General features: G+C 41.8%; 4 protein-coding genes and 1 long non-coding RNA gene across 10 annotated transcripts; 2 read left to right on the plus strand and 3 right to left on the minus strand.

Moving 5' to 3' along the window:
• Positions 1-4: 4 nt before the first annotated feature.
• LOC117815483 (zinc finger and BTB domain-containing protein 5) lies at positions 5-9075 on the minus strand. Of its 4 annotated transcripts, none has more exons than XM_034687229.1 (5): positions 8814-9075; positions 8568-8705; positions 6532-6745; positions 4442-5281; positions 5-4088 (listed from the first exon to the last, which is right to left on the minus strand). In XM_034687229.1, exons 2-5 carry the CDS (start codon positions 8573-8575, stop codon positions 2940-2942), a joined length of 2211 nt encoding a protein of 736 aa, XP_034543120.1. In that variant the 5' UTR covers positions 8576-8705; positions 8814-9075; the 3' UTR covers positions 5-2939. The 4 variants fall into 4 exon arrangements, with proteins under 4 accessions (XP_034543120.1, XP_034543122.1, XP_034543121.1 ...); XM_034687231.1 differs by having other exon boundaries at positions 8314-8705; positions 8814-9074; XM_034687230.1 differs by having other exon boundaries at positions 8823-8853.
• A 387-nt stretch (positions 9076-9462) lies between these two features.
• On the plus strand, positions 9463-13645 carry polr1e (RNA polymerase I subunit E). The gene is made up of 12 exons (XM_034687233.1): positions 9463-9595; positions 10778-10881; positions 11020-11096; positions 11195-11280; positions 11481-11536; positions 11632-11776; positions 11910-12014; positions 12141-12237; positions 12328-12458; positions 12545-12626; positions 12853-12984; positions 13400-13645. Exons 1-12 carry the CDS (start codon positions 9520-9522, stop codon positions 13563-13565), a joined length of 1257 nt encoding a protein of 418 aa, XP_034543124.1. The 5' UTR covers positions 9463-9519; the 3' UTR covers positions 13566-13645.
• fbxo10 (F-box protein 10) lies at positions 13599-20644 on the minus strand. Of its 3 annotated transcripts, none has more exons than XM_034687225.1 (11): positions 20302-20644; positions 19272-19901; positions 17829-18650; positions 17495-17644; positions 17214-17350; positions 16689-16759; positions 16376-16528; positions 15945-16295; positions 15552-15862; positions 15237-15424; positions 13599-14763 (listed from the first exon to the last, which is right to left on the minus strand). In XM_034687225.1, the coding sequence occupies exons 2-11, from the start codon at positions 19854-19856 to the stop codon at positions 14583-14585; spliced, it is 2949 nt and encodes a 982-aa protein (XP_034543116.1). In that variant the 5' UTR covers positions 19857-19901; positions 20302-20644; the 3' UTR covers positions 13599-14582. The 3 variants fall into 3 exon arrangements, with proteins under 3 accessions (XP_034543116.1, XP_034543119.1, XP_034543117.1); XM_034687228.1 differs by having other exon boundaries at positions 15552-15859; positions 20302-20541; XM_034687226.1 differs by lacking the exon at positions 20302-20644 and adding an exon at positions 20151-20248.
• Positions 14552-17439, plus strand: LOC117815485. Its single transcript, XR_004631829.1, has 2 exons — positions 14552-15015; positions 15667-17439. It is a non-coding gene; the product is annotated as an uncharacterized LOC117815485 (long non-coding RNA).
• A 2659-nt stretch (positions 20645-23303) lies between the features above and the next one.
• LOC117816261 (interleukin-8-like) lies at positions 23304-24938 on the minus strand (the record flags this gene model as incomplete). The annotated part of the gene is made up of 4 exons (XM_034688450.1): positions 23304-23894; positions 24492-24578; positions 24667-24796; positions 24911-24938. Coding segments are annotated over 4 exons (261 nt in total), but the record flags the coding sequence as incomplete, so codon positions are not given.
• Between the last annotated feature and the right edge of the window lie 69 nt (positions 24939-25007).

The following is a 25007-nucleotide window of genomic DNA, read 5'->3' on the forward strand; positions in this document are numbered from 1 at the left end:
CAAATGTATTTCATTGTCTTTTTTTAATTCAGTTTTTACAACAACTGAACATACTATACAATCTTCATAGCCTTTACCAGCAAAGAGACAAACATTTAGTCTTCCAATGGTCACACTATGTTAGGTACACACAAAAACAGACACACAGTTACTTCAGATTTGGCATCATTATCGATAAAAGCCCAGCTTTTCAAGTTCTGGGGCATAAGGCAGTGAGTTAAAAAATGAATTTAGGCCTTTTAGATATTCTTACATTTCGGCATATTTATACAGGGGTAACACAGTCAGTGCATTTTTCAGAAATTCACATTAACTGTTAATGCATAACGGCTTTTAAAAACAGCACCATAATAATCCTTTTCAGGCTAATGTGTGAGACAAGTCATTTTAGAGGACTATATCTCTCATTAGCTTAAAAAACTACGGTCATGAAGAGAATATCTGACATACCCTCTTTTCACCAAGGATAAAACTGCATGATTAGAATTTATATTTACTTATTAGTGTCATTTATTCAGTGGCCAAGCTTTAAAGACTTCACTTTTGATTCCATACTGTCAAGACAAACAGGGTAAACCATGAATTAGCTTATGTTTACAAGGTATCTTTTTCTTCTGAACTCACAAGTCAAGGTTGACCATAAAAATGTGTTTGAATTGAAACACACTGACATTGTACAGGCTGACAGTGTAATGACTCTACAGTACAATAAGGGGCCAACAAGAAATTAAAGCAATGACCATGTGTTTCTTATTGACAGTGTGGGTGACACAACACAGCAAGCAGAGAAGTCTACAAAAAGGCAAACACGTACTTAAAGTATAATTTTTTCATCTTGGTTCACTAAAACAGAACTATACAACAACTGCATAAACACTGATTCCAACTAACCATTGCCCAAAGCAATGAAGCTGCTCTTACTGACAACTCTGACCCACAGTATTTTTTTTTCATTTCACAAACTGTGGGATATTATGTGTTAACAGATCACCTGTTAGAAAAATGCCACAACCCTTAGCTTTCAAACAAGGACCCTTGAGAGCTGGTTGAGTTGAAAAATTGCAATGCAGCAACTTCTTTTACATAGTTAGATGTCCCAGTTAACGTTTTAGTTAAAAAGAATGATTTGTCCAAGTGATTTTGTAACATATACAACATTGGATGTATAAAGATTCATTTATAAAGCACTGATATCAGGAACATTATCAAACTTATACAAATACTGAATTCCTTGTGAGGTGTTTTGTCTATTTTACTAGAGAAAGGTAAGGAACTGACCACAAGTGTGTAACTTTTTCAGCTCTGCCTGTGAACAGAGCTGTAAAAGTGTTGCTTTTTGAAGAAATGACTGAATCTGTACACTCCAGAAGCCAGGGAAGCCAAGGACGGTGGCTCCTGGTTGACTTTTTGCTGCCATTCCAAGTCAGAACATGGAGGGAAAATCACTTAGTGCACTTCAGTCAAATTCAGATTAAAAAAAACACAACAAACTCCAAGTTCTGCACATCGTAACACATAATGAAGTCCACTTACATCTCATATTTTTATGTAAAGGTTTAAATGACTGCAGATTGATTCCCTAATTCAAATACAATGATATCGTTGTTTTTTTTCAAACAATGCAACTTATTCTAGGGTTAGTAGCTCTGTCTGAAAGTGCAAATTGGGGCAGGAGGTTGATCAGAGCAAGTGGAAGTTTCTACAAAACTTGTCATTGCACAAACTATAGCACTGAATAAATGGAATACAAGTAGTCCACATCAGTACAACATGATTTATCTGGTTTGGATTTAAACTTAGCTCAACTACACTTCCAATGATGGTCATTCAAAGGCAACTTTTCAACATAAAACCTTAGATCAGTCACAATGGAATTGGTTGGGCAGTTGAACTAATTATTTTACAGGAGCATCTGCCCTGTTCAAAATGTCGATCATCTCAAGCTGGATCACTTAAGATTTATTTTACAGGTCATATCACAAATCCTTTAAATGATATGTTCCCTGCATACCAACAACAGGGCCAAAAACATGGCACTTGTTTTTTTTTTTTTAATCTTTCCTTTCAGCTGAGCTTGTTAAAAAAATGTCAGTTTTTAGCACTGCCTGAGTCTGCCTCACATGACTGAAGCCGATTCAAATTCCACTAAAAAAGTATGGAGAACACAACCATGAGACCTGTAACTTAAAATATTCACAGGAGTGATAATGAACTATCTGGGGGCCATAAGTGATTCAGAATCTGTTAGCTCTCAGTCTATATGACTGCTTCCATTGCACAAAACAAGGCACAGTCAATATGTTCAGTTCAAATGATTCAACAGTCTGATGTGAGATAATGCTACATGTTGTACAAATGTGCAATGAAAAATCTACTTATAAGTAAACTATTTTACATGATATTTGTTTTTAATGCTAGTGTTGCACAGCTGCCTTCTACTGAGCTAAATATGCCTGTTATCGTACCACAAAAGCAAAACAGACACAACTCAACAGGTCCAAAGCTCACCTAAGAGGGCCCATCTGAGACCTTCTAGAAACTTTAGATTGCCAACAGTGTGGCAGCTCTGGTTAGACTAGAGCCATAGTCTTTTTATACGAAGTCCATGGGCCACATGTATTAACATAGGTGGAAAATACTGTTACATGTCTGCTGCAGTAGAGCATATAATTAATCTGTAGTGCATTATGAAGAATATGTGGTGCTCTGTTTGTCCTGCATCCTTAATATCTTTCTACTGTCTAAATTTGGATTTCTTGTAAAACAAAAGCATGATTACATTGCCATCTCCATCTTTGGTCTGTGAACAAAACCGGTTTGTTTGGAAAGATCAGCTGATCAGATCCCACCGCTTAAAAAAAAAAGCCTTAACATTTTGGGGGTTTTACATCTCTAATAGTTTCATCTTGTTTGAACACTCTATTCAGGTGACCTCGCTCCTACAGCAGGCCATTAGACATGTTGCTGTTCTGCCAGCGCAGGCAGGTGGTCTTGGAATGCTTATACAGGTGTGAGGACTGACTGAAGCGCTTTCCGCACTTGAGACAGGCATAGGGTTTCTCTCCTGTGTGGACCCGGATGTGTTTCTTGCAGTCAGTCAGAGTGAGGAAGGTTTTGCAGCAGATTTTACAGGCGTATTTCCGAGCTCCTTCCACCACCAGGACGTTATGCTCTGATAGAGCCTTCTTGCACTTGGACAAAACGTCTGCTGAAGCCCGGGTCAGCTGAGGTGGGAGAGAAGTGGGCCTGCCACTGTTCATGTCATATCCACCATTCTTGTTTGGGAGCATAGGGTTTGCAAAGCTTGAGGAGGAGGAGGCAGCATCCTGGAGGACACCGTTTATTCCTTCATCTCCTCCCATGCCAGCGTTCCCTTTTGGAGCAATACGCCTGTAACCTGGGAAACCGATAGCAGCAGAACTTGCTCCTCCAGCCCCTCTCGTTGGTCGCCCAAAGGAGTGAAGCCCCAGACTTGACCGCTGAAAGTCCAAACTGAAGGGATCTACTCCTCCACTTGCTCTGGGGTTCCCTAAACCATCATGCAGGGGGCGGAGGAATAGAGAATCAGCTTGTGTGTTGTTTCCAAAGTTGTTGTGACTGTCAGCACCAAGTGGACCTGACTGCAGAATAGAGGAGGAAGCAGAGCCAGATGGTCCAGCAGCTTCCTGTCTGAGCAGGAAGTGATGTGCTACTGCATCAACAGTGGTTGTGTTGGGGAGTTCATCCTCTCCAGAAATCATCCCTACACTGCCACTTCCAAAATCCTTAGGGCTGAGAAAGCTAGAGATACTGAAACCCGGTTTGCCGCCCAGTCCGTCAGTACACCCAAAGCTTCCTCTACCTCCACTGCTTCCTCCCAAACTGCTCTTGAGGAGAAGCTGGGGGCTGGGCTGCAGCAGGGAATCAGAGCTGGGTTGGGGCTCGGAGGTGAAGCTTCGGTCACTGCTCTCTGGACTCAGCTCTGCCTTCTCCTCCTCTTCCTCCTGGCCTCCAGGCTCAGCTGGGTCGCTGCCTTCAGCCTGCGATGTCACGTCGCTGACCTCATCCGTTGGCTCAGGTGAACTTAGAGGCTCCCGTTTAACCACCACCTGTGGAAAGAAAAATAGGAATTTCATCTGAGGCCAGAATAGATCAGGAATTTTCAAAAGGTCAAACTGCAAGACTGCAAAGTGGAAACAAAACTACAGCAGCTTTAGTTTCAGGTGTAAATGCTTTTGTGAATTTCGGCCTCACTCAAAAACCACAACCTCTTCACCATCAAAAAGAGTGATTTAAGAAGAGTGTAAACTCACAGTGGGCTCAAGCTTCAAAGCAGTGACAACGTTAGACAGCTGCCAACTACAAATTGAAATATGGAACTTTACAACAAGTCAGACAATCTAAATTGGACCTTTAACTCCTTGAGTCCAAGTAAAATCAAAACGACAAAATCAAGCCACACCTTCTGTTCCTGTTCTTCATCCTCCTCTGTCCCAGATTTGATCTTAACCCCCGATCCGTTGTCTTGATGGTCCTGGTCTTCCATGTCCTCCTCTTTGCGCACTCCTCCCTGCAGTCTCGCCAAGTTCTCCCCCTCACAGTGTCCGCTGTCTGACTGGCTGGGCATCTGAGGATCATCTTGGGCCACTACTCCAACAAGGCCGGTAATAACGCCATCTTTTTTTGAGTCAACCCCCAACTTGTGGGAATCAGGGGAGAGGAGCTCTCCATCCACTCGGTCTGCATTCCCTCCCCCTTCTGCTAACAGCCCCAGATTAGGGGCTGAGGGGCGCTGCCTCTGCCTGGGTCTCTCCTCTGACAGGCCAAGGGACAGTGAGGGCTTGCGTTTGTGAAAGCGTCGGATAGGGAAGGAGGCTCTCTGTTCAACTCTACTTCCCACTACATTTCCACCAACGTCCTCCTCCATCCCACCTAAAGCTGAGCTAACCAAGCTGAGCCCTAGCTGCTGCAGGAGGAAGGTGCGCTGCATCTTTGATGTGGCAGCATTTGCAGTGAGGTTTGCATTAACTGCTAGAGAAGAATTCACTGGCAAATCTGCTACTTGCTGCTGCTGTCTGTGCCTCTGCTGCTCCTGCTGAGCATGGTGATGGATGGGTCTCTCTGAGGAGGGAGACATGGGCAGGGTGCGTGTGGTCAGGTAGTGCTTGCAGGCCTTGACTACATTGTTGAGGTGTAGATGTGAGGCAGCAAGGAGGATATCCATGACATTGCTCTCCCCAAGCATTAGTGTGGAAGTGTACATCATGTCCACCAGAGCAGCAAAAGCTTCAGCAGTCACAACCTGCAGGAGAAAAAGAGTAAGATTGATCATATCTGAAAACTTTTATACCAATACCATTTACCTATAGTTGAAGTGAGATCGACAGGCAGATTGGGGCAGCGTCAGCAGTGATGCGGGCATTGTACCGGACCAGTGTGGTGAAGAGGGAGCTGGGCCGGAAGGCAAAGCTCTCAATTTATCAGTCAGTCTACATTCCAACCCTCACCTATGGTCATGAACTGTGGGTCATGACTGAAAGATAAGATCGCAGATACAAGCGGCTGAAATTAGTTTCCTCCAAAGGGTGGCTGGGCTCAGCCTTAGAGATAGGGTCAGGAGGTTGGACATCCGGAGGGAGCTCGGAGTCGAGCTGCTGCTCCTTCGCGTCGAAAGGAGCCAGCTGAGGAGGTTCGGGGCATCTGATAAGGATGCCTCCCTGACACCTCCCTTTAGAGGTGTACGTCCGGGCACGTCCAACTGGGAGAAGGCCCCGCGGTTGACCCAGACCTCGGTGGAAGGATTATATCGCCCGTCTGATCTGGGATCACCTCGGGATTCCCCAGGAGGAGCTGGAACATGTTGCTGGGGAGAGGGATGTCTGGGTCTATTTGCTTGGACTGCTACCTCCGCGACCCGCCCCAGGAGAAGCGGAAGAAAATGGATGGAGGGATGGATGAAAAGTCCCTCTCCTCTTAGTTCCCTCTTCTTGTAACCACCATTATCACAGACTCACACCAACAAACATAAAAGCAATGTAGGATTGTAAAGGTACACGTATTCATACTGGTATTATAGAGTGTATATGTAAACATACTTTTCAGAAGTTGGACACTTCTGTATTTTAAATACTTTATTTGATTGATTTTAAAAACTGTCCCAATAATTTTAAAATACTGGATCTCTGATTTTCATGACCTGTAAGCCAAAATCATGATAATTTAAATCAAAATGGATTGAAATGCTTAACTTAACGTGAACTGATTTTTTTTAATTTTTTTACCACATTCGTATTTAAGTTGCACCTGTGTTTTAATATACATATTTGCTTGTTATGAGATAAATAGCACTCTGAAATGTACACGCACAAACAGAAAACCACCTGCATTTGGCGCGGATGTTACTTTTGGCCTCTGCATTATTCTGCATTAGTAAACCAGAGACTTCAAAGACGAGAACAGAACTAAACTAAATCAAATACTTTTGTATCTTTACACCCATAATGAAATTACATCATCCTCTTCTCTTTTATGCAAAATTATCAAGGTCCTAACCTCACTGTCCAGCTGGATCATGTTCATGCTAGCATCTCCCTCTGCAACAGTAAACAGGGCTCTGAAGTGGGTGCTGCAGGCTGCCAGCACCGAGCGATGGGCCTTGAAGTGTCGGCTGCCCACCACAATGACACAATCGCACAGCTGCCCATGGACACGCTGGTAGTTGAGCTGCTGGAAGATCTGCTCAAAGTGGCCTGGAAAATCCATGGTGCTGAAGACAAAAGAAGGTAAATGTTGAACAGGTGAGTGGAAAATGTTTGATGTTTTAAACAGCAGCATTTAGTCAATAGATATATTCACTTTTAACGTCTCAAATTTGAAGGCATAGAGGTGATGAGCTTTTTTCTACTATTTTCATATAAAATCCTGCAACTAAGAAACAAATTGACTAATTATTAAAATAATAACTGCAACTGTGAGAGTATAACATAGGCCTACAACTTGTGAAAGAGAGGAATAGTTGTGGGCAAGGGAGAGACTTTGGAGTGAGATTTAACAAAAGATCAAATAGATCTGTGAGCTGGTTTTGTTTCAGGTGTTTATAGAATAGAATATCTTTATTGTCATTGTCAGAAGTACAACGAAATTAAGTGCAATCTTTTTTCAGTGCAATAGATAATATATATAAAACAAATAAGTGCTAAGAAAACACAGAAACCTACAAGACAGACAAACCCACACATACATCTACTAGGGATGCACCGATCCGATCCTGGTATCGGATATCGGCTAGATCGGACTCAAAAAGCTAGATCGGATATCGGTGACAAAGGGCCAATATATAGTGCCAATCCATATGGCAGATCTATTCTTCTCAGTTCTATGAGTTCTTCTTCTTCTACACACGAAGAAGTTTATGTCAGTTGTAGCCTACTGCAAAGAAGGAAAAAAACTTTTATTAATGGATTCAAAGTGTGAAAAAGGTTATTGGATTTAACTCTTCCGGATCCTTGAAATGAAGGGATTCCACCCTGCGGTTCAGCACTTGGAACCCAGGTACAGTTCACCATCAAGTCAGAAAAGCCTGAAGTTGCCAAAACAGGATTCTATCCTCACACCATGGAATAGAGTTTGTTAAATCAATACAGGCATCGAATGGCTAGTATTGGTATCAACAGATACCAAAGCCCAGGTATCGATATCGGTATCGGGACCTAAAAAGTAGGATTGGTGCATCCCTAACATCTACATTGGACATTCATTGCACAATTCCCTTAGGCAAGATATCACAGTACTGAATTTATGTTTTAGCAGCGTTCAGTGCAGTGATGGCTGTGGTGTAGAACAGTCCTTTTGTCCTACTTTTCATGAACCTATACCTCCTGCCTGATGGCATCAGTTAAAAAAAAATGTGACCAGGGTGCGATGAGTTTCCAATGTTATTTGAACAATATCCCCCACAACCCCCCAAAAAGTTGTCGTATGGGTAAGGGACTGTGGAAGAACAACAAAACTTGGGACAAATGCGAGAGCAGAATTACACTTTTCCCATCTCCACTGATACGTCAAAAACTGAAAAATAACTTGCATTGAAGCTATTCCAGCTGGCTATTATGCTTCAGGCTTTAGTGTGGTCCTTGCATTAACACAGTAAATAGCGTTACAAGAGCAGAGGGCGTACTTTTCATCGCAATAGCGTGAAGTTAAAGAGATAATAGACAATCAGCTGGCTATTTAAGATTGGCTCAAACAGGACCAGTCAGCTGATGTAACTATCTTTAAATAGCAAAAAACACGTCATAATGTTGGATCGGGAGACCCATTGATGTGTAATATTACCTTGAACTTTCCAGAATCGTAGGCAAAGTAGAGGTAGAAACGGGGCCTTGGCCAGAAACTGACAAGGCTAAAGTTAGCTGGCTACTAACCAGAAAACTGTCTGATTAGCTAAGTTAGCCAAAAGGGATATAGCAGCTAGCATTCAGTCACCTGGCTGGACCGCGAGTCTACGTCGAAGGTTTTATACCAAATTTAGCCTTCAGCTTACAGACATTTCTGCTGCTACGTCCCTCATCCCCTGCGGTCCACACTACCTGATCATTCACACGCGTGTGATGGTTTGGCTGTGGGGGCGGAAGCTGCTGTGATGTGAGGTCACTCACGGTGGATGTTTGTCTCAAGCAGCTGGACACGTCCGTCTGTGACTCTCACACACGGTCATGTAAAGTGTCCTGTAACAATTCAGATACATACTGATAACTTTCAATCCCAATCGGTGTTTAACATGCTGTGGTTATGGTTTCTAGTTATTTATACTACTCAGACGGGGTAATACTAACCAGACTCACAGGGTGGCGCTGTGCGTCAATTCGTGCCCATGACCTGGACGAGGTAAAAGCATAGACTGTATAAAATGGGTAAAAGGCTGCAATATAAACTTTAACCACAGACTGTCGCTGCTGCAGCCTCAGAGCTGGTGGACCCGAAGATAGAACAAGGTGTCAAGAGAATGCCCTGGTACTAATTCATTCCCATGTCGAAACCTATGGTCGAAACTCATCCAGCGTCCCTCTTGATAAACTCATTTAAGGAAATATTGTATTATCTTCCGTTGTCATTGGAGACTTGGATATTTTATGTATATACGGTTTCATTATTTACGGAAGAGGATTAGGGCCACTGAAAAAAAAAAATATTCTGAGAAAAAATAATTCTGACATTAAAGTCAGAATTCTGAGATCAACGTCGGAATTCTGACTTTATTCTCAGAAATCTGACTTCTGAGATGAAAATCAGAATTCTGAGAAAAAAGTCAGAATTCTGACTTTGATCTCAGAATTCTGAGAAAAAAGTCAGGATTCTGACTTTAATCTCAGAATAATAATTAAAAAACATTTTTTGACCTTAATTGTTTTTTTTTTCAGTGGCCCTAATCCTCTTCCGTACTTATTGAATGTCATAATCCGTGTTTTGCACGTCGTCCTTCAGCGTTCAGCGAAGTCGGAAGTACCAGTGAGTGAGTCCTCTTGCGTCACTTGTATATTCATGACAACAGCAATGGCTGCCTCCTGTTCGTTGGTGTGTTGTGGAGAGGAAAACGATTCCGATAAAGCTGTTATTGGTAACCATACTTATTACTTTTCTTACCAATTATTTAGAACAAAATTCCACGTAAGATCTTGCAAGTTAAAATGTGGTCATGCATTTGCTTTCCATTTTTATCAGCTATTTAAACCACCCACGTGGGTGCTTCTCATAGACTGCTATCTATCAACAAGACCAACTAATCAAGAGATTTAAAGTTTAATCCTATATGTATTCAATATTTTACTCTGTTTTTTAATGTTATTTATAAATGACGTTCAATGTTGTTATATGTCTGCTTGCAATGTTGTCTGCACAAGTTTCTTTTGTAAATCTACTCTCAATGTGTTTATTGTGTTATTATGACACAGACACTAGATACAGCCAGACTTCAGTCAGCACTGATCCAAAACACAACCAAATTAAACTCATCACGAAGCACTCCAAAGATCTGTATTTAGAACACTGGAGAAACCAAACAAAGACCCAAAGTAGAATGAATTGTTATTTGACCCTAAACCGGGATTATAAACTATCTGAATATCTGTACAGCGTCAGAGATACAAAACAAAGACGTATCCTGACCAAATACAGGCTGAGTGACCACCAGCTGGCTATAGAGACGGGGAGACACAGACAGACATGGCTGCCCAGAGAGGAGCGTCTATGTGCTCACTGCTCTACAGGGGAGATAGAGACAGAGATGCACTTCCTCCTCTACTGCAGCAAGTTCTCTTTTCTAAGAGATGCCCACTACAGGGACATTACTAAAATGGTACCAAACTTCCCAACATTAACCCCAGAAGAGAAACTGTCAGTTCTCCTGGGGGAAGGGTCAGCAGCTCCTCTAGCTGCTAAATTTGTCTGTCTGTCACAGCCTGAGGGACGAACCATCCCATGGTGTTTGATTTTGGGTGGGGGTTTTGTGAGCGTGCCGCAACGGGTGAGGACATTGAGATATGCTGTATGGGTAATCATACATTAATGCGTATAGAATATGTAATATATGTAATATATGGTTGATATGTATGTGATGAATATAATATGTAATGAATATGGTGTGTGATTAATGTATATATGGTGAGTGTAGTGTGTTGTGAATGTATATAGTGTATTGTATGTGCTTTGGCAATAACATCTCTTTGTTCATGCCAATAAGGCTAATTTGAATTTGAATTTTACTATCAACAAGATTTTATTGTGTTTCTACTTTTTACAGTCCGCTTTACTAACGGAATCATCAACAATGCAGACAAACTGGATTTCTCGATGTACAAAAACACTGATGATAGAAACCCCAGGAAAAGCAGCAGACGGATAGTGGTGAGAGAGAAAATACGTCTTCTATCTCCTAAACAATATGTTGAGATAACTTGTTTAGCATGTGTTGACAAACTTACTGGTTTGATAATTACTTTTGATGATACTTATAGATTACGGGTCATGTTTTCCTCTGAATAGGTTGCTGAGACAGAGAGACTGTCGTATGTTGGAAATAATTTTCGAACAGGATCCATGAAATGCAACAACCTTTGCAAGTAGGTTCTTTAAGCATATTGAGAGATCTTGTGAATGTGGTAATCACTGCTCTGAGAAGAGAATGATTTATATAATTTACTGTTTGCTATCTCTTTAGATATTATGTAGGAGTTTTGAACAAGCAGACTATGCAGATGGAAGTGCACAGTGCTCAGCTGTTCAACATGCAACCTGTTATACCAGGTAAAAGGAAAACATCAAGAATGTATTACTAGAAAGCTAAATATAACAGTAATGTCTTATGGCTACCTGTGAGGAGTGTTCTGAATAGAAGTTGCTTGTAACGATCAAAACAAAATAATATCTTCAACAAAAATGTTGTATGGTTTACTTAAAAATGCGGTTTGGAAATTTTAACATGTATCAACATTGTTTTCTATCAGGAGAGGAGACGGTGACTGCTACTGCCCAGGACATGACTCAGACTTACAGAGACAAGGTAGCATGATGTTCCATCCTATCTTATGAAAAACCAAAAGGCTCAAGTAATAATAAACTTGAATGACATAATCTTATGCCACAATTTCTCTTCAGGTTGACTCTTTAATTGAGGCGTTTGGCACCAATAAACAGAAGAGAGCCCTAAGCTCTCGCAGGCTAAATCAGGTGGGCAGTGATACACTGCATCAAGCTGTGGCTAAAGCTGCCACTAGTGTGATTGAACAGAAAGGCCTGGAAGGTAAGGCACACTGTCTAGATATAGCAAAATAATAAGATCTATATTAATGATTGGTCAGTAATAACTGACCCTTGACACAACTTCTGATTTTATGTCTTATTTTTCAAACTTGTTCTCATCTTGCTCCCCTCAGTTTTACAACAAGAACTTGCTGAGTCACAGGAAGACCTAGCACTCCACTTACCTCCCTGCAATGCAGGTGCTGACGAACCTGAGGACGTCTACCCATTTGATGACCGTATCTTTTATCAAGTGTGTGCCAATAAGGGATTAAAGGAACTCCAAATGTTAGAACAGATGGTGTGGTTTGAGTTCAAAGCTGCGACAGTGTGTTACAGTCACTCTCCTTAATCAATATATGCAGTCCTGAGTCCAGTAGAGTTTGAAGCTTTAGAAGAGGCTGGTTCCAAGATGGCAGCACTTACCTCAGAGGAGCTGCTGAAGATGAGAGAAGAAGGAGGGTATGCTGAAAAAATACTTACTCTTGCTAAGATACTTTTTGAAGCTACATTTTGTGCCCTTTTAGATCTTTGTTTGTACTTTTTCTTGAGGTGCCTGAGTGTTTTGAAGTTCCTGGGGAACCTGCCGTCTGCGAGTGAAGCCAGAGATAAAACAGTGCGCTGTGCCTTTTATCTCTCTATGCTCCTCAATCTGGCACACCAAAGAAGCATCAACCGCAAGTGTGAGTAATGGCCTCTGTCTTTACAATACACCAGTCAAAGTTGCTCACACAAACATGCTTATAGCTTTTTATATCTATATGCACAGTTGGCCAGGAGGAAGGCTGCCCTCGCATCGTTCAGAACAAACTGCTCAGAACATTCACAGTGGAGTCTTTCAAAAATGGAAGGTATGATGGTGATGATGTAAATTTCCTTCACAATGTGAAATATCTATAGCAGTCAATTGTCTAAAAGTGTTTTGCAGACACATTTGCAGAAATCAAATTTGGAAAAAAAAAGTTGTTATCAATGTATCTGTGCACTGATTTTATTGTTTCTATACTTTCTCTTCTTTGGCTTGCATGTAAGGATATAAATGTTTTGTTTTTTTTAACTCTACCTGTTTGCCCATAGGGTCCAGAACATGGTGTCTTCATCAATGCGGGTCAAACTAGCAGCTTTCTCTCTTGCCCTGCTGCTTCATATGGGTCATATGACTGCTGACCTCACATTACTGCACCGTGACCTGGGAATCACTGAGGCCAGGTAAGAGGAAAGGCTAAGGGCAGGGTCACACAAGCACAGAATAGCACCCAAAAGTACACCTGTCATTCACTTTAAGCAAGAGGAAGGGAAATTTTTTCTCTGACTGGAACATGTAAATATGATCATGTTACTCCAGTGCTGGCCCATTCATTGACTTCTTGTTCAGGCTAGAGCAGACTTTAAGATGCTGCTGGAAACCTACATAGTAAATGGTAGTGAACCATCGTACTCATTGGACCAGATAAACTGACATATGCCTGCACAGGGGACTGGTCTTCTGGCTGTCCCCAAGCACTTTGGATGAAAGTGCTCTATAAATAAAATTATTATTAATAAAATGATGAACACTTATCAAGAGTTCTATTAGAGGAGCTATGCCTGCATATAGTAACTAATCCTTCGTGTTGTTCCACAGGATGATTGATATAGCAAAGTCGATGGGTCTGACGCTGTCAAGGCATGCCCGGGGGAAGGGGGATGACGCTGGGCAGAGTGAGGAAAACAGACAGGCCTTCCTGGTTGTACCTCTGGTCAAACAGGATAAGTTCGTTGAGACACGGAAACGCAAGAAAATGAGATGAAGATAAAGATAAGGCCAGGCTCAGTGGTGGAAATACAACAAATAAGAATTGTTTATTAAAGCATTTTGTAGACAAATAAAGTGGTGATGTTTTTAATTATACATTAATATTTTACATAATGCTTACTGTGGAAGATACAAAAAAGCAGAGAAATGGGGTTGTAAACAAACTCTAGATGAGAGAAAACATCTAGCGTTGACGGTCAAAGCGTGTAGGCACATTTGTAGACAGCACATATTGCACACTGAAAATCCTTCTCTAGCTGCTTGTAACCAGGTGAGTCTATGTGGTTACACGCCCCCGCCTGGCATGTGAAAATAGTTGTGAATGATATTAAAGTTCTCCCTCCTTATGTCCAAAAAGGCTCAAGCGCATCCTGTTAAAACAACATGATGGACGTGACACAAAAACACAGACTCAGCAGGAAATGGTTGCTCTGTGCAAGAGGCAGAAGTTTCCATTTGGCTTATTTTGCATAAACACCTCACACTGTAACAATCCTCTTCTAGCTACAATCATTGATTGATCAAAAAGTCAAACAAGGCACAGCTTTACTTTGTATCATGGTTGGAGCTGGCATCTCTGAAGCCTTAGACTCCTGTTAGTATTTATAAATGTGCACTTCCTATCCAAGGAGTCTCAGAAGCAGACTTACAAAACCAACAAAGTTTACAGCAGTTGTATATGAATATGAAATCTGCATGAAAAAGGACATGATTGAGTTAAAGCTTTAGTATGGGAATGTAAAAAGGGGATGCTGCCAGAACATGTTTTTCTCCAGCTTCACTTCACTGTATGGATGCACAGGAATTACATGATAAGATTACAAAAGATGACTTGTGCGACCCTTCAGTGGTTATTCTTCCTCTTCCATCTTGGGACAGCAACTCCACCTAACTGGGAGGGAATCACTTTGCAGGGTCTTCTCTGAAGACGATTAGAGTGCTCAAAATGTTTAATATATCCCAGTTCAAAAGTAGCTTCTTGTAAAATTGACTTCTATGGGCTGGCCAGAGTTCACAGGATGGTACAGAACATGCTGCCACTGTGGCAACCACTTTCTACTGTGGCACTGATCCTGGTCGTCATGGAAATCCCAAGTCGTGAAGGATATTGCGATGAGGCGAGACCAGAGGGGGAACTGGCCAGTGGACGAGGGGGAGGGTTTTCCAAAACCCAGGGAGGAGCGGATGTACAGCTGAAAAAAAGAAAAAGACAAAGCGATATTAATTAAATGTAAATCATATTAGGAGAGGTGCTACTGTAATTTTTCTGGCCACTGAGCGACCATGCATGTCAAATATTCACTCTCCTAGCTCTGTCACTGATCTTTTAAAGTCAGGACAGATGATGCTTGACTTCTTGGCTGCTGCAGGCACCACTAAGTGTTCACTGGCCAGTTGCTCACCCAGGCTTTTGGTGCTGAGCAGTGCACAGGATATCAACTGAGGTAAGCTACAAATCCATCCAGGCTAATTTTGGTGAACAGTTCATCATTTACAGGTGACCTCATTAAGTTTGTCTTCATTTTTTCATTAAATGTATTTCATCAAGATAAATGGATATGACATCTGCTTTAAGTGTAAGAACAGCAGAGGGAAACGGGCGACAAAGACCATAAAACTCCTGGTGGTCTTTGAATCTAGCACTTACTTTCAGTTGCCTAGTTACCTGTTATTATGCCTTAGGACACTGTTGTTGCGCAGCACACAGCCCTCATTGCCAGGATCCATGTGTAGCAGCGCTTTATTGTTTTTAGGGTGGCCCTGGAACAGTAGATTGTCATGGACATTCCCTTTTACAAGCCCCAGCACAGCAATGCCACAGCCTTGTGCCGGTTGAACACGGTTGCGCAAAACCTAAAGAGGGGAAAAAAGAAACCAGTACAATAAACATAGGAGATGTGCTGATATTATATTGTATTATATTATATTATATTATACATGTTCAGTAAGCAATCTTTGCTTGTATCACAGTCAGTCTCACCTTAATGTCAGCGCTGCCAGAGACCTGGATCCCATAAGAACTGTTTCCAATCACATCGTTCTCCAAAACCTGCCCGTTACCACTGAAACTGACTCCATGGCCACTGTTTTTATAGATGCCGTTACCACGAAGCTCCACCCTGCAGTCTTTCTCCACAGTCACCCCTCCTCGACCATTTTCAAGAATGCAGTTTGTGACCAGCCGGGTAAGCTGACTGCTCTGCAGCACAGCAATTCCAGTGCCACGGTTACTGTTCACCAGGTTAGCAAAAACATTGAGGGGTTCACTGCTCTTCACGTACAGACCAACTGCTAAGGAGGGATGATACAGAAAACATTAGAGACAAAGAGAGAGAGACTTTTTGTACTTGAAACTATATGGTTTATTTATTACCTCCGTTGTAATTTATGCAGTTGCTTTCCACGAGGGCCACACTGATGGAACGACGGGCAGAGTGTCGCTCATCCTCACTGTCCAGATCACTCTCCCATGCAAACAGTTCCCCCTCTTCATTCAAGTTCTCCTGCCCTTCTCTCCCTTCTCCCTCCGCCCCCCTCCTCTCCCCACTGCCTTCGTCTCCACCGATCCTCTCCTGCGCTGGCCAGTTCCCCTCCCTAGCCTCGATGTTCTCTGGGTCCTTCCTGCAGAACACTGCCAATCCGTACATGCAGTTATGGGTAATGTAGTTTCCAAGGAGCTGTGGAAGACTGGATGACATGACCCACACACCACAGCCTTTGTTACCTGAAAGATGGGATCAAAGATGAGTTTTTTATGTCAAGAGAAATATTTGACGCTATTACTGTCAGACTGAAAGTGCTTACAGTAGACATGATTTCCCTCAATAAGTCCGCGGCCTCTCTCTCCCACCACAACACCATCTGAATATCCATAACAAATGTAGTTGTTCCTCAAGATGGGGTCACCTCCTCGTCGGATGTCCACTCCTCCCCACTGGTTCTCTTTTATCACATTTTCTGAAAAATGATTTTTTTTTTAATTGTAAAAAATGATAAAACACTAGATGGTGCTTTTATTTTCCATAAATGGTACTTCAAATATGGGGGAAATCAAGAACATAATTCAGATGCTGATGTGCACCGTGTTAGAGGAGGTGGGACAGATGTAGACACACACCTGTAATCATCCCTCTTCCATTCTCGTTTACAGCGATCCCTGCTGCTTGGCCCTGGAAAATGTGATTCCCACTAAGGAGAGAAAGCAAACAGAGAATAAAGTAAAACAGGGACACAAACTGAACAGGCTTGGTCTCTGTGCAGAAACACTTGGCTGGGTTGATGTATTTATACTTCCCAGCTGAACCCTTAAAATCAGGTATTACAACACTACACAGCATTGCTTATATCACACCTCAATGATAAAGTGCTTGGTTATGTGCTGCAGAAAAAATTAACCACTGCACAACAGCAGTCAAACTCACTGTGGTTTGCAGTGAAGGAACTGTTCCCCTTAAAAAAGTCTGAACAGCCTGTTGCAGTGATGGTTTCAAAGACAGCATCAACATGATGCATTAAAAAAACAGCTCAAATCCCATGATTCGCTCTTAGTTAAAAACCTCTATATGCTACATGAAAACAGTGAGTAAAATTGAGGAAAGTAGGTACTTCACTTTCTTGACCAAGTTTGTACAGTCCTGCCTACCTGACCACAGGATTCCCACTGAAGAGAATATAAACGCCTGCTTCCTTGTTGCTGAAGATCTGGTTGCTCCGAATCGCACCTTTCCCATTGCCAAGGACAACAACCCCTGAACGCAAACCGCTGTGTATTCTGTTGCACTGAGGAATGAAGGACAGAAGACAGACTGAGAGAACTAGCTCTGTACACCATTACTTTAATTGTGTCTCATTAAAGTTTCATGACGTTACAACTAACTGTGAGATCTTTTTAGTACATTTGGCTTCAATGGACAGCAGCCATACCAAGATAATGGGGTTGGCTCCTTTTCGGATGTCAAGTCCTGCCTCGCCATTTGAGTGAATGTTGTTTTCTGCAATGAGGCCCTGAGCAGAGAGGCGCAGGAACACACCTGAGGCACGGCACTCACACACTTCGTTTCTCAGCATCACTATCTAAAATAGGGGAGAAAGAAACAGAGGCAGGTCAGGTATCTCTTTGAATAAGCAACTGGTGATTAATTACTCATCATCTGGTATTCTTCCTTCACTTGATACAGCTCTTAAAAATGCATGCTGCTTTAAGATAATTAGAAGTGACATTCATTATTCTAAAAAATATAAATGAGATTTTATTTACCGTGGAGTTCTGGATGCAGCGCACAGCATAGTTCAACCCACGGAAAACATTCCCCTCCAGACGAGCTCGTCCGTAATTAGACAAATGCACACCACCCTTCCCTTCCCTGAAGAGGCAGCGTCTGAGGATACAGCCAAGAGTGGATGCTGCCAACATCTGAGCCACTGGGTCCCTGTCTAATTCCTGCTGAAGGGTGAGAGGTTCAGGGGTTGCAGATGGAGGATCTGGGGAGGAGGCCAGTGGCAGAGAGCCATCCAGCTGAGGTTTAAGCAAATGGGAAAGGCCATGATGGTCACATGGGAGTTTGTAATCCAATTTCCATAGGTTTTTTGTGTTGATAGTTTCTCCCCCATCTTGTTTCTCTTCCTCTCCCTCACTGTGTTCACCATCACTCCAGCAATCTTCAATGACTGTGCCCTGACATGCTGGGCCTACCCCAGTCCTCCTCTGAAAGTCTTCTGGACTTACAGACTCCTTTTTGGCATTAGCTCCAACTTTCTTATGCCCACCAGTGGAACCGGCAAATTGAGGGCAATTGTAACTCCCAGACACGCTACAAGATGGGAACGTCCTAGCCAGGGCAGCTAAGTGTTTACAAGCCCAGTTCCTTTCTGAAACTGGAGGACCTTCAACGGTCACTGAAGCGGTGTCACTACCAGAGAAGTCACAGCTGTCAAACAAACTGAGGACAACACCCAGCAAGTGGGCAGAGCTGCCTTGTGAGAAGGAGCAGAAGCGAGCCTGGCAGGTTCCTGGGCCACGGATTTGTAACTGAGCCCCTTCAAAGTTGCAGTTGTCGAGTTGGACATGGCCCCATGATGTCTACAGCAAAGCAAGGAGACACAATTAATCAAGAAAAGATGTGCAAGAGAAAAAAACAAGTGTAGTTAGATCTGAATTTAAGATACTGTAGACTTTAATTTCAACTGTTAATAACGTATTTAAGCATTTTTGCACAAGCAGGAGTGCTGTTTGACTGAATATTGTCAGGGCTGCAAATCTTTAGATAATGACAGATGTCCTGACTCAGTTCATATTACAAGCCATATACTGTTTCATGAAGCAGCTGAAAATGGGGCACAAAGTAAACAGTTATAGACAACAATAAATTGTTACTTTTTGTTTATTTAATCATACATTGAAGTCCACCAATGCAGCTTGCCAAGCGACACAAACCTGCACTTTTACTACTTGGCCCATGTTTATACCACACCACCTCCTTTCTGTCATGCACTTTATTCATGGTTCCCTTTAAAAACTTAAAAAAACTCTGACAGTTGTTTTGGTGGTTGGTGTGATTCCAGGTACAGCTGAAGTAATATAATCAAAGACTGTTACTCTACATACGCACTCATGAAATGCTCTTCCAATCAAATTTCTTGGTCAGAAACTCACTACTGAATAGTGCTGAATTAAAAAGTGTCATAACAAGCTTATCTTTACCTTGTAGACCACAGTAGAAAACCAGGGTGGCATGAACACCAGGTTACACAGCCTGGCTGTAGGGCACTGCTGCTCCACACACACCAGAAGGGCAACCTCCCCCAATCGTCCCAGTCCAACCAGCTCCACAGGAACCTTCAGCACCACTTCAGCCTGCTCCTCATAAACTCCTGGATGGAGAACCACACGGTCATATGGTCCCACCATTCCAAGGGCACCTCGCAGTGTCTCAAACTCACACCCTGGCCCCACATGCCAAACCCTGCGGTCTTTCCGGCGGCGGAAGAAGAGGAGACAGGCAGAGGACTGAGGTTCTGGCCCGTTCTGAGTCCAGGTCCGGGTAGCCAGCGCATGCTGCTTCAGCGCCTCTCTCCAGGATGGAGGCTCCAGATGAGGCTGACTGGGCCAGTTGGGATGTCGGCACTCTGGGCAGCCAAGGCACAGTTGTCTCCAGCGGGTGTTATCTAAAGAGATGACGAGCTCCCGCCAGGCACGGCACACTTGGCAGCAGCGGCCCAGGTCAGGGAGAGGCAGGTAGGCTAAGATAACCCTCCACAGCTCCACCGGGAGGATGCCCACCTCCATGGTAGCAGAGACACCGGCTGGAGAGCACCGTGACGGGAGGGGTACCTGGAAACAGTCAGTCACACACGCAGGCGCAGTAAGTGCAACAGGAAGCCGCTGCTGTTACACAACAACACAGTTAAACATGCAAACATGAGTTTTAAATGCACAAACAGACACATTATCTTTGCTACTGTGGACAGATGCTGCTATGATATGCAAGCATGGGTCAATTTAGCAGGAAAACGACTCGCAGCAAAATATTCATAGTGAAAATAACGCTGTCATTTCAGTAACATGATGTTTGGCATTTACGTTATTGATCGTGTTTTTTTCCTCCGCAAAATAAGGTGAACGTTTGCAAAGACTGTTAGCCTGCTCCTGCGTAACTTAGCCTGCTGGTGTTAGCATGCCATCTCATCCAGCACAGGAAAGCATCGCAGCCATCAAATACAAAAAGCCTTACCCTTTCAAGAGCTTGCCATTGTGAGATGCATCAACACATGGGAGAGGTCCAGATCTTTCTACTTGTTTTTACATGTCTACGATAGCGACCTTTTTCTCACTGCTTCCTTCCAGGGTCCATAACAACCCTTGATCAATGCAGATGTATCATCATAATGGAGTTCAGGAGCTTCCAGATTACAGACACTGGAAACGACCAGAGAGCTGGTCCGTTTTCCGCTTCCAAAAGTGGGCGTTTACCTCATGAGCATGGACTGCTGTTAACATTGTTGTTAACCACTTTAAACCCATCATGTAATATAGGCCTATATGTTTTTATGCTGACCTGATGCTGAGGAAAGTGGGTGGCGCTTTTGTCCTCATTCCCATCTTACCTCTCACATCTGCATCCAGTCTAGCCCAACAAACAATACAGTGAGTGTCTTTCCCAATACAATCTTTGTCGTCCAAGTGCCCCCAATGTTTTTATGACTCATACGTTTCATACAAAGCTTATTGAAAAACACGGCTATGTTATTCCCAGTTTAAGGCAAGGCAAGGCAGCTTTATTTGTATAGCGCATTTCATACACGCAGGCAATTCAATGTGCTTTACATTAAAACATTAGAAGCATTGGAAACATTTAGACAGGCATAAAAGAGCACAATTAAAATGACAAATATAATAAAACAGAAAAGAAAAGGAAAATTAGAAATATATTAAAAATTACATTAACCTTTTTAATTTACAGTGAGTTAAAATAAGCTAAGATAGGAAGGCAGTGATAAATAAAAAAGTATCAATCTTTGATTTAAAAGAGGTGAGAGTTGGAGCGGACCTACAGCTTTCAGGGAGTGTGTTCCAGATATGTGGTGCATAACGACTAAACACGGCTTCACCATGTTTCATTCTGACTCTACCTGGACTGAAAGCAGACCAGTACCTGATGACCTCAGAGGTCGAGGTGGTTCATAAAGTAGTAGCAGATCAGCAATGTATTTTGGGCCTAAACCATTCAGTGCTTTATAAACCATCAGCAGGATTGTAAAGTATATTCTCTGACAGACAGGAAGCCAGTGTAGAGATCCAAGAACTGGAGTGATGTGGTGTACTTTCTTGGTCCTTGTTAGGACTCGAGTAGCAGCATTCTGTATGAGCTGCAGCCGTCTGATGGACTTTTTAGGGAGTCCTGTAAAGACCCCGTTACAGTAGTCTAGTCTTCTAAAGATAAATGCATGGACGAGTTTTTCTGCACCCTGCTGAGACATGAGCACTTTAACCCTTGATATATTCTGTTGGTTTAAACCAACAGAATGATGTAGCCTACTCTCCCATTTTCATAGCTACTTTACATATTATGTTTACACTGCTACTCAGTGCGCTTTAGGAAAATCAGAGTATTTTAATACAATATATGATGTTATATCTCTTAGATTTAGACTTTATAAAAAAGTATACAGAAATAATTGAAAAACTGAAATGCATTCTTCGCACAATTTGCATTATATAGGAAGATATAGAGACTGTCATCAATCATTTGTAATGGTTCAAATGCTATGATTAATCAGAAATGATTGATGACAGGCATAGGAAATAATGAAAAATGTTTAACCTCTAAAAAATTGTGTTACAAATTTAAAAAATCCTGAAGGAAACATTTACAGTTGGCAAACTGGTATGTTTCCCCCTGCAGTGATATGTGTCTGCTTCAACATTGAGGCATCATATCTGACGACTTACACTTTCATACTCAAAGCTCATGACCACAGGCGAGGCATCTACACCTTTGTTTTAAATGCCTGACTTTTCTTCACTGTTTGTGTCTCCTGACCCGGTTTTGAAGTCCTTAAAATGTTTTCTGTTGAACATGTATTTTGACAACAACATAGGTCTGCCTTATTTGGTGATCAACACCCAGCTGTGACGAAACATCATGTTGTCTGGCTGGTATCATAAGGATGAGCTGGAATTAATTCCAGCTTAACTGATGAAAGGGATCAGGTGTGTTGATGGTCACGTGTGTCAAGTAAATGGTGGGAAAACTACAGTGAATGGAGGACGGGTGGGAGTGGCTGGAGAGTTAGTGCCAGATGAGACAGACATGGGATTAATAAAAGGATGATGCGGAGACGGAAGTGCTTTGACCCCTGGATTTCAAAACATTTTGAATCATTTCCCAATTCCACACCAGCTTGCATCTTAATGCATTTTCATTTCCTCTTTTCCTTTGTCTCTTTGTCTTACTCTATGTAAGTTTATATCACTGCCTAAATAGGTGGAGATAGACAGACAGGAAATAACTTCCCTTTTGGACCCAGTGTCTTAAACAGTTTTCAAGAGTTCATTGCTTTTACTGGTATTATCAATCCAAATAATTTCCTTATTCTGTTTTACATTTTCCCACATACAGCAATATCTCTGCAGTTGATAAATACATATTTTACAGCTCAGAGCAAAGTTTCAATGATTTGCCAATAAAGTATTTAGTCTTAGACATCAATATAAAAGGGAACTGCTTCTTAGTAAAGGTTAAATTAAGCTAAGTTTCTCAAAGAAACAAAATATAATTTGACCTTTACATGATAGACTTTGCGAAAGGCACCAGTACTGATTTGAGTAATGACCCCAGAAAAGCAAGAATACCCATTGAATTTTGTTGCCTTCATTCCTGAAGTCCCAGATTGCATTGTTGATTGCTGGGAAAGTAACAGCAATATTATACTGCTGTTGCTGTTGACTGTTGTTCTAATCACTTTAAGGGACAGAAACCAGATGTTTCTGAGACATTACACATTGAAAGTGTATTTAAATTAGGGGCATGCTGGACTAAAACAATATGAAGTCAGTGATAGGAGAGCTAGTTGTAGTCCTGCTGGTGTGCATATTTGTCCAATAGGTGGCAATGTTCTTCCACTGAGAACTCCCTGTGGCGATGCACGCTGTCCTAAAGAAATATACACAGAGTACTTTAAAGACAAACTGTGCTTTTAAGTCAATTTATTGTGTTTCCCCTCGACAAATAACAACAATACCTCTCAAAAAACTTTGCAGAAGAATGAGAAAAGAACACTTACACATGTCTTTAAAATATAGAGAACAGAGCAGTGTTCAGTAGAAACATTGAACTCTTAAAATAATCTCAGAAGACAAGAACCGAGAAAGAAGACCAGATTTGTACAATGGAATATTTCAGATACATTTGCATACAGTACATGTTATTAAGACATTATGTGATTATTTTATTGAGCATTGTCAATACATTTTTTAAACAAATCTCCTAACCTTCTTCCAACTGTAACAACTCCAACAGACAACACCTTCTAAAGTAAAAAAAAATTATGTGTAATACATTTAGCTTTGAATACAAGTTGCTTTTACCCTGCCATCATTTTTTGCAGGCACTTGTAAGATTTAAAGTTTGTTGGGTGATTTGAACAAACCCTCTTGACTCACTCATCAGTTGCCAAATAAATCTTTCTCATCAAGCAGAACAAGCTCCTTGTGCTCCACCTCTGCCATCCATGCTACCACTCTGAGCTTCAGTGTTGCTGAAAATGTGTGTTGCAAAGCTTCTTCTCTCTGAGTCACATCTAAAAAGGTTATTTTTCAAGGTGCCTACAGAGAAAAAAAATACAAATGTTTAAATGTAGGCAGTGTCACTTCACTATCAAACATCCTGAATATGGTAAATTGATAGACAACGACTATTTAGATGACACCTGATCATAAAGACAAACGATTTGAAGAAGGAAATAGCAACAAGACTTTTAATACACAATTTAAATTCAATACTGTGGCTTGAATTAAGATACTTGTTGCCTTAAATCTCAATTTATGCTTGTTTTTCTTTTTTAAATTAGATCAATTTTTTGGTAATTACATTTTCTTTTGATTGCCTGGACAGCAGCAGCTGCCTCTGGGTTTGTACTGGTTTGCCCTGCTCATATGGCCAATTCAGACAAAATGTAGCAGCTTCCTGCACATGAAAACACCCTTATCTCTAACTGAATACTTTAGGAATGGCTTTTTATATTACTGCCTTAAACTGCAATAAATGTGGTTGTTAGATTCCCTGTGAATACAGACATGCCTCTGTGCATTGCATTGCTGTCAACTGCAGACCCTTAACCTTAACAATATATATTACTCTCGTTTGAATAAGGTCTCTTCATAATCTATCAATCGCAAAAATCATAGTGAAGATGAACTTACTGTGCCTGCTGTCTCTCAAATGTTTTTTTGACCCATGGAACTTTAGGGTCCAGACAAATCCTTCTCCCATCATTTTTAAGAGTGGCACTGCAGAGTCAAAGACAGGTTATAACAGAACAGACACATTCTGAAGCTTTCCTGACAATAGGAGATAAACTATAAAGAGTTGTCTCACATGAGCTCCATTTCTTTGCAGTGGGAACTGGGCTGGATCACCTGCACAGTTCCTATTAATCGTCCAATGAATCTCCTTTCCTTGGTTATGCATTGACATCGATTCAATCCTTGATCACTGAAGCTGATACCTGAGATTGTGAGAGGTATTGCAGAAGATGCTCAATGTAACACAGATTGCATATATTAAATGTAAAATTCCAAGCTATTCTCTTTTATTTTAAATATATTGCACAAAGACTTACCCTCAGGGATAACCAGGAAAACCAAAAGTGCCAAAAAAAGTTATGGCAGACATATCTTCTCTGCTGATGTCTGAGAAATTGTCTAATTGTCAGGACT

Source organism: Notolabrus celidotus, chromosome 7, assembly GCF_009762535.1.
Source record: "Notolabrus celidotus isolate fNotCel1 chromosome 7, fNotCel1.pri, whole genome shotgun sequence".
In the NCBI taxonomy this organism is placed as follows: Eukaryota; Metazoa; Chordata; class Actinopteri; order Labriformes; family Labridae; genus Notolabrus; species Notolabrus celidotus.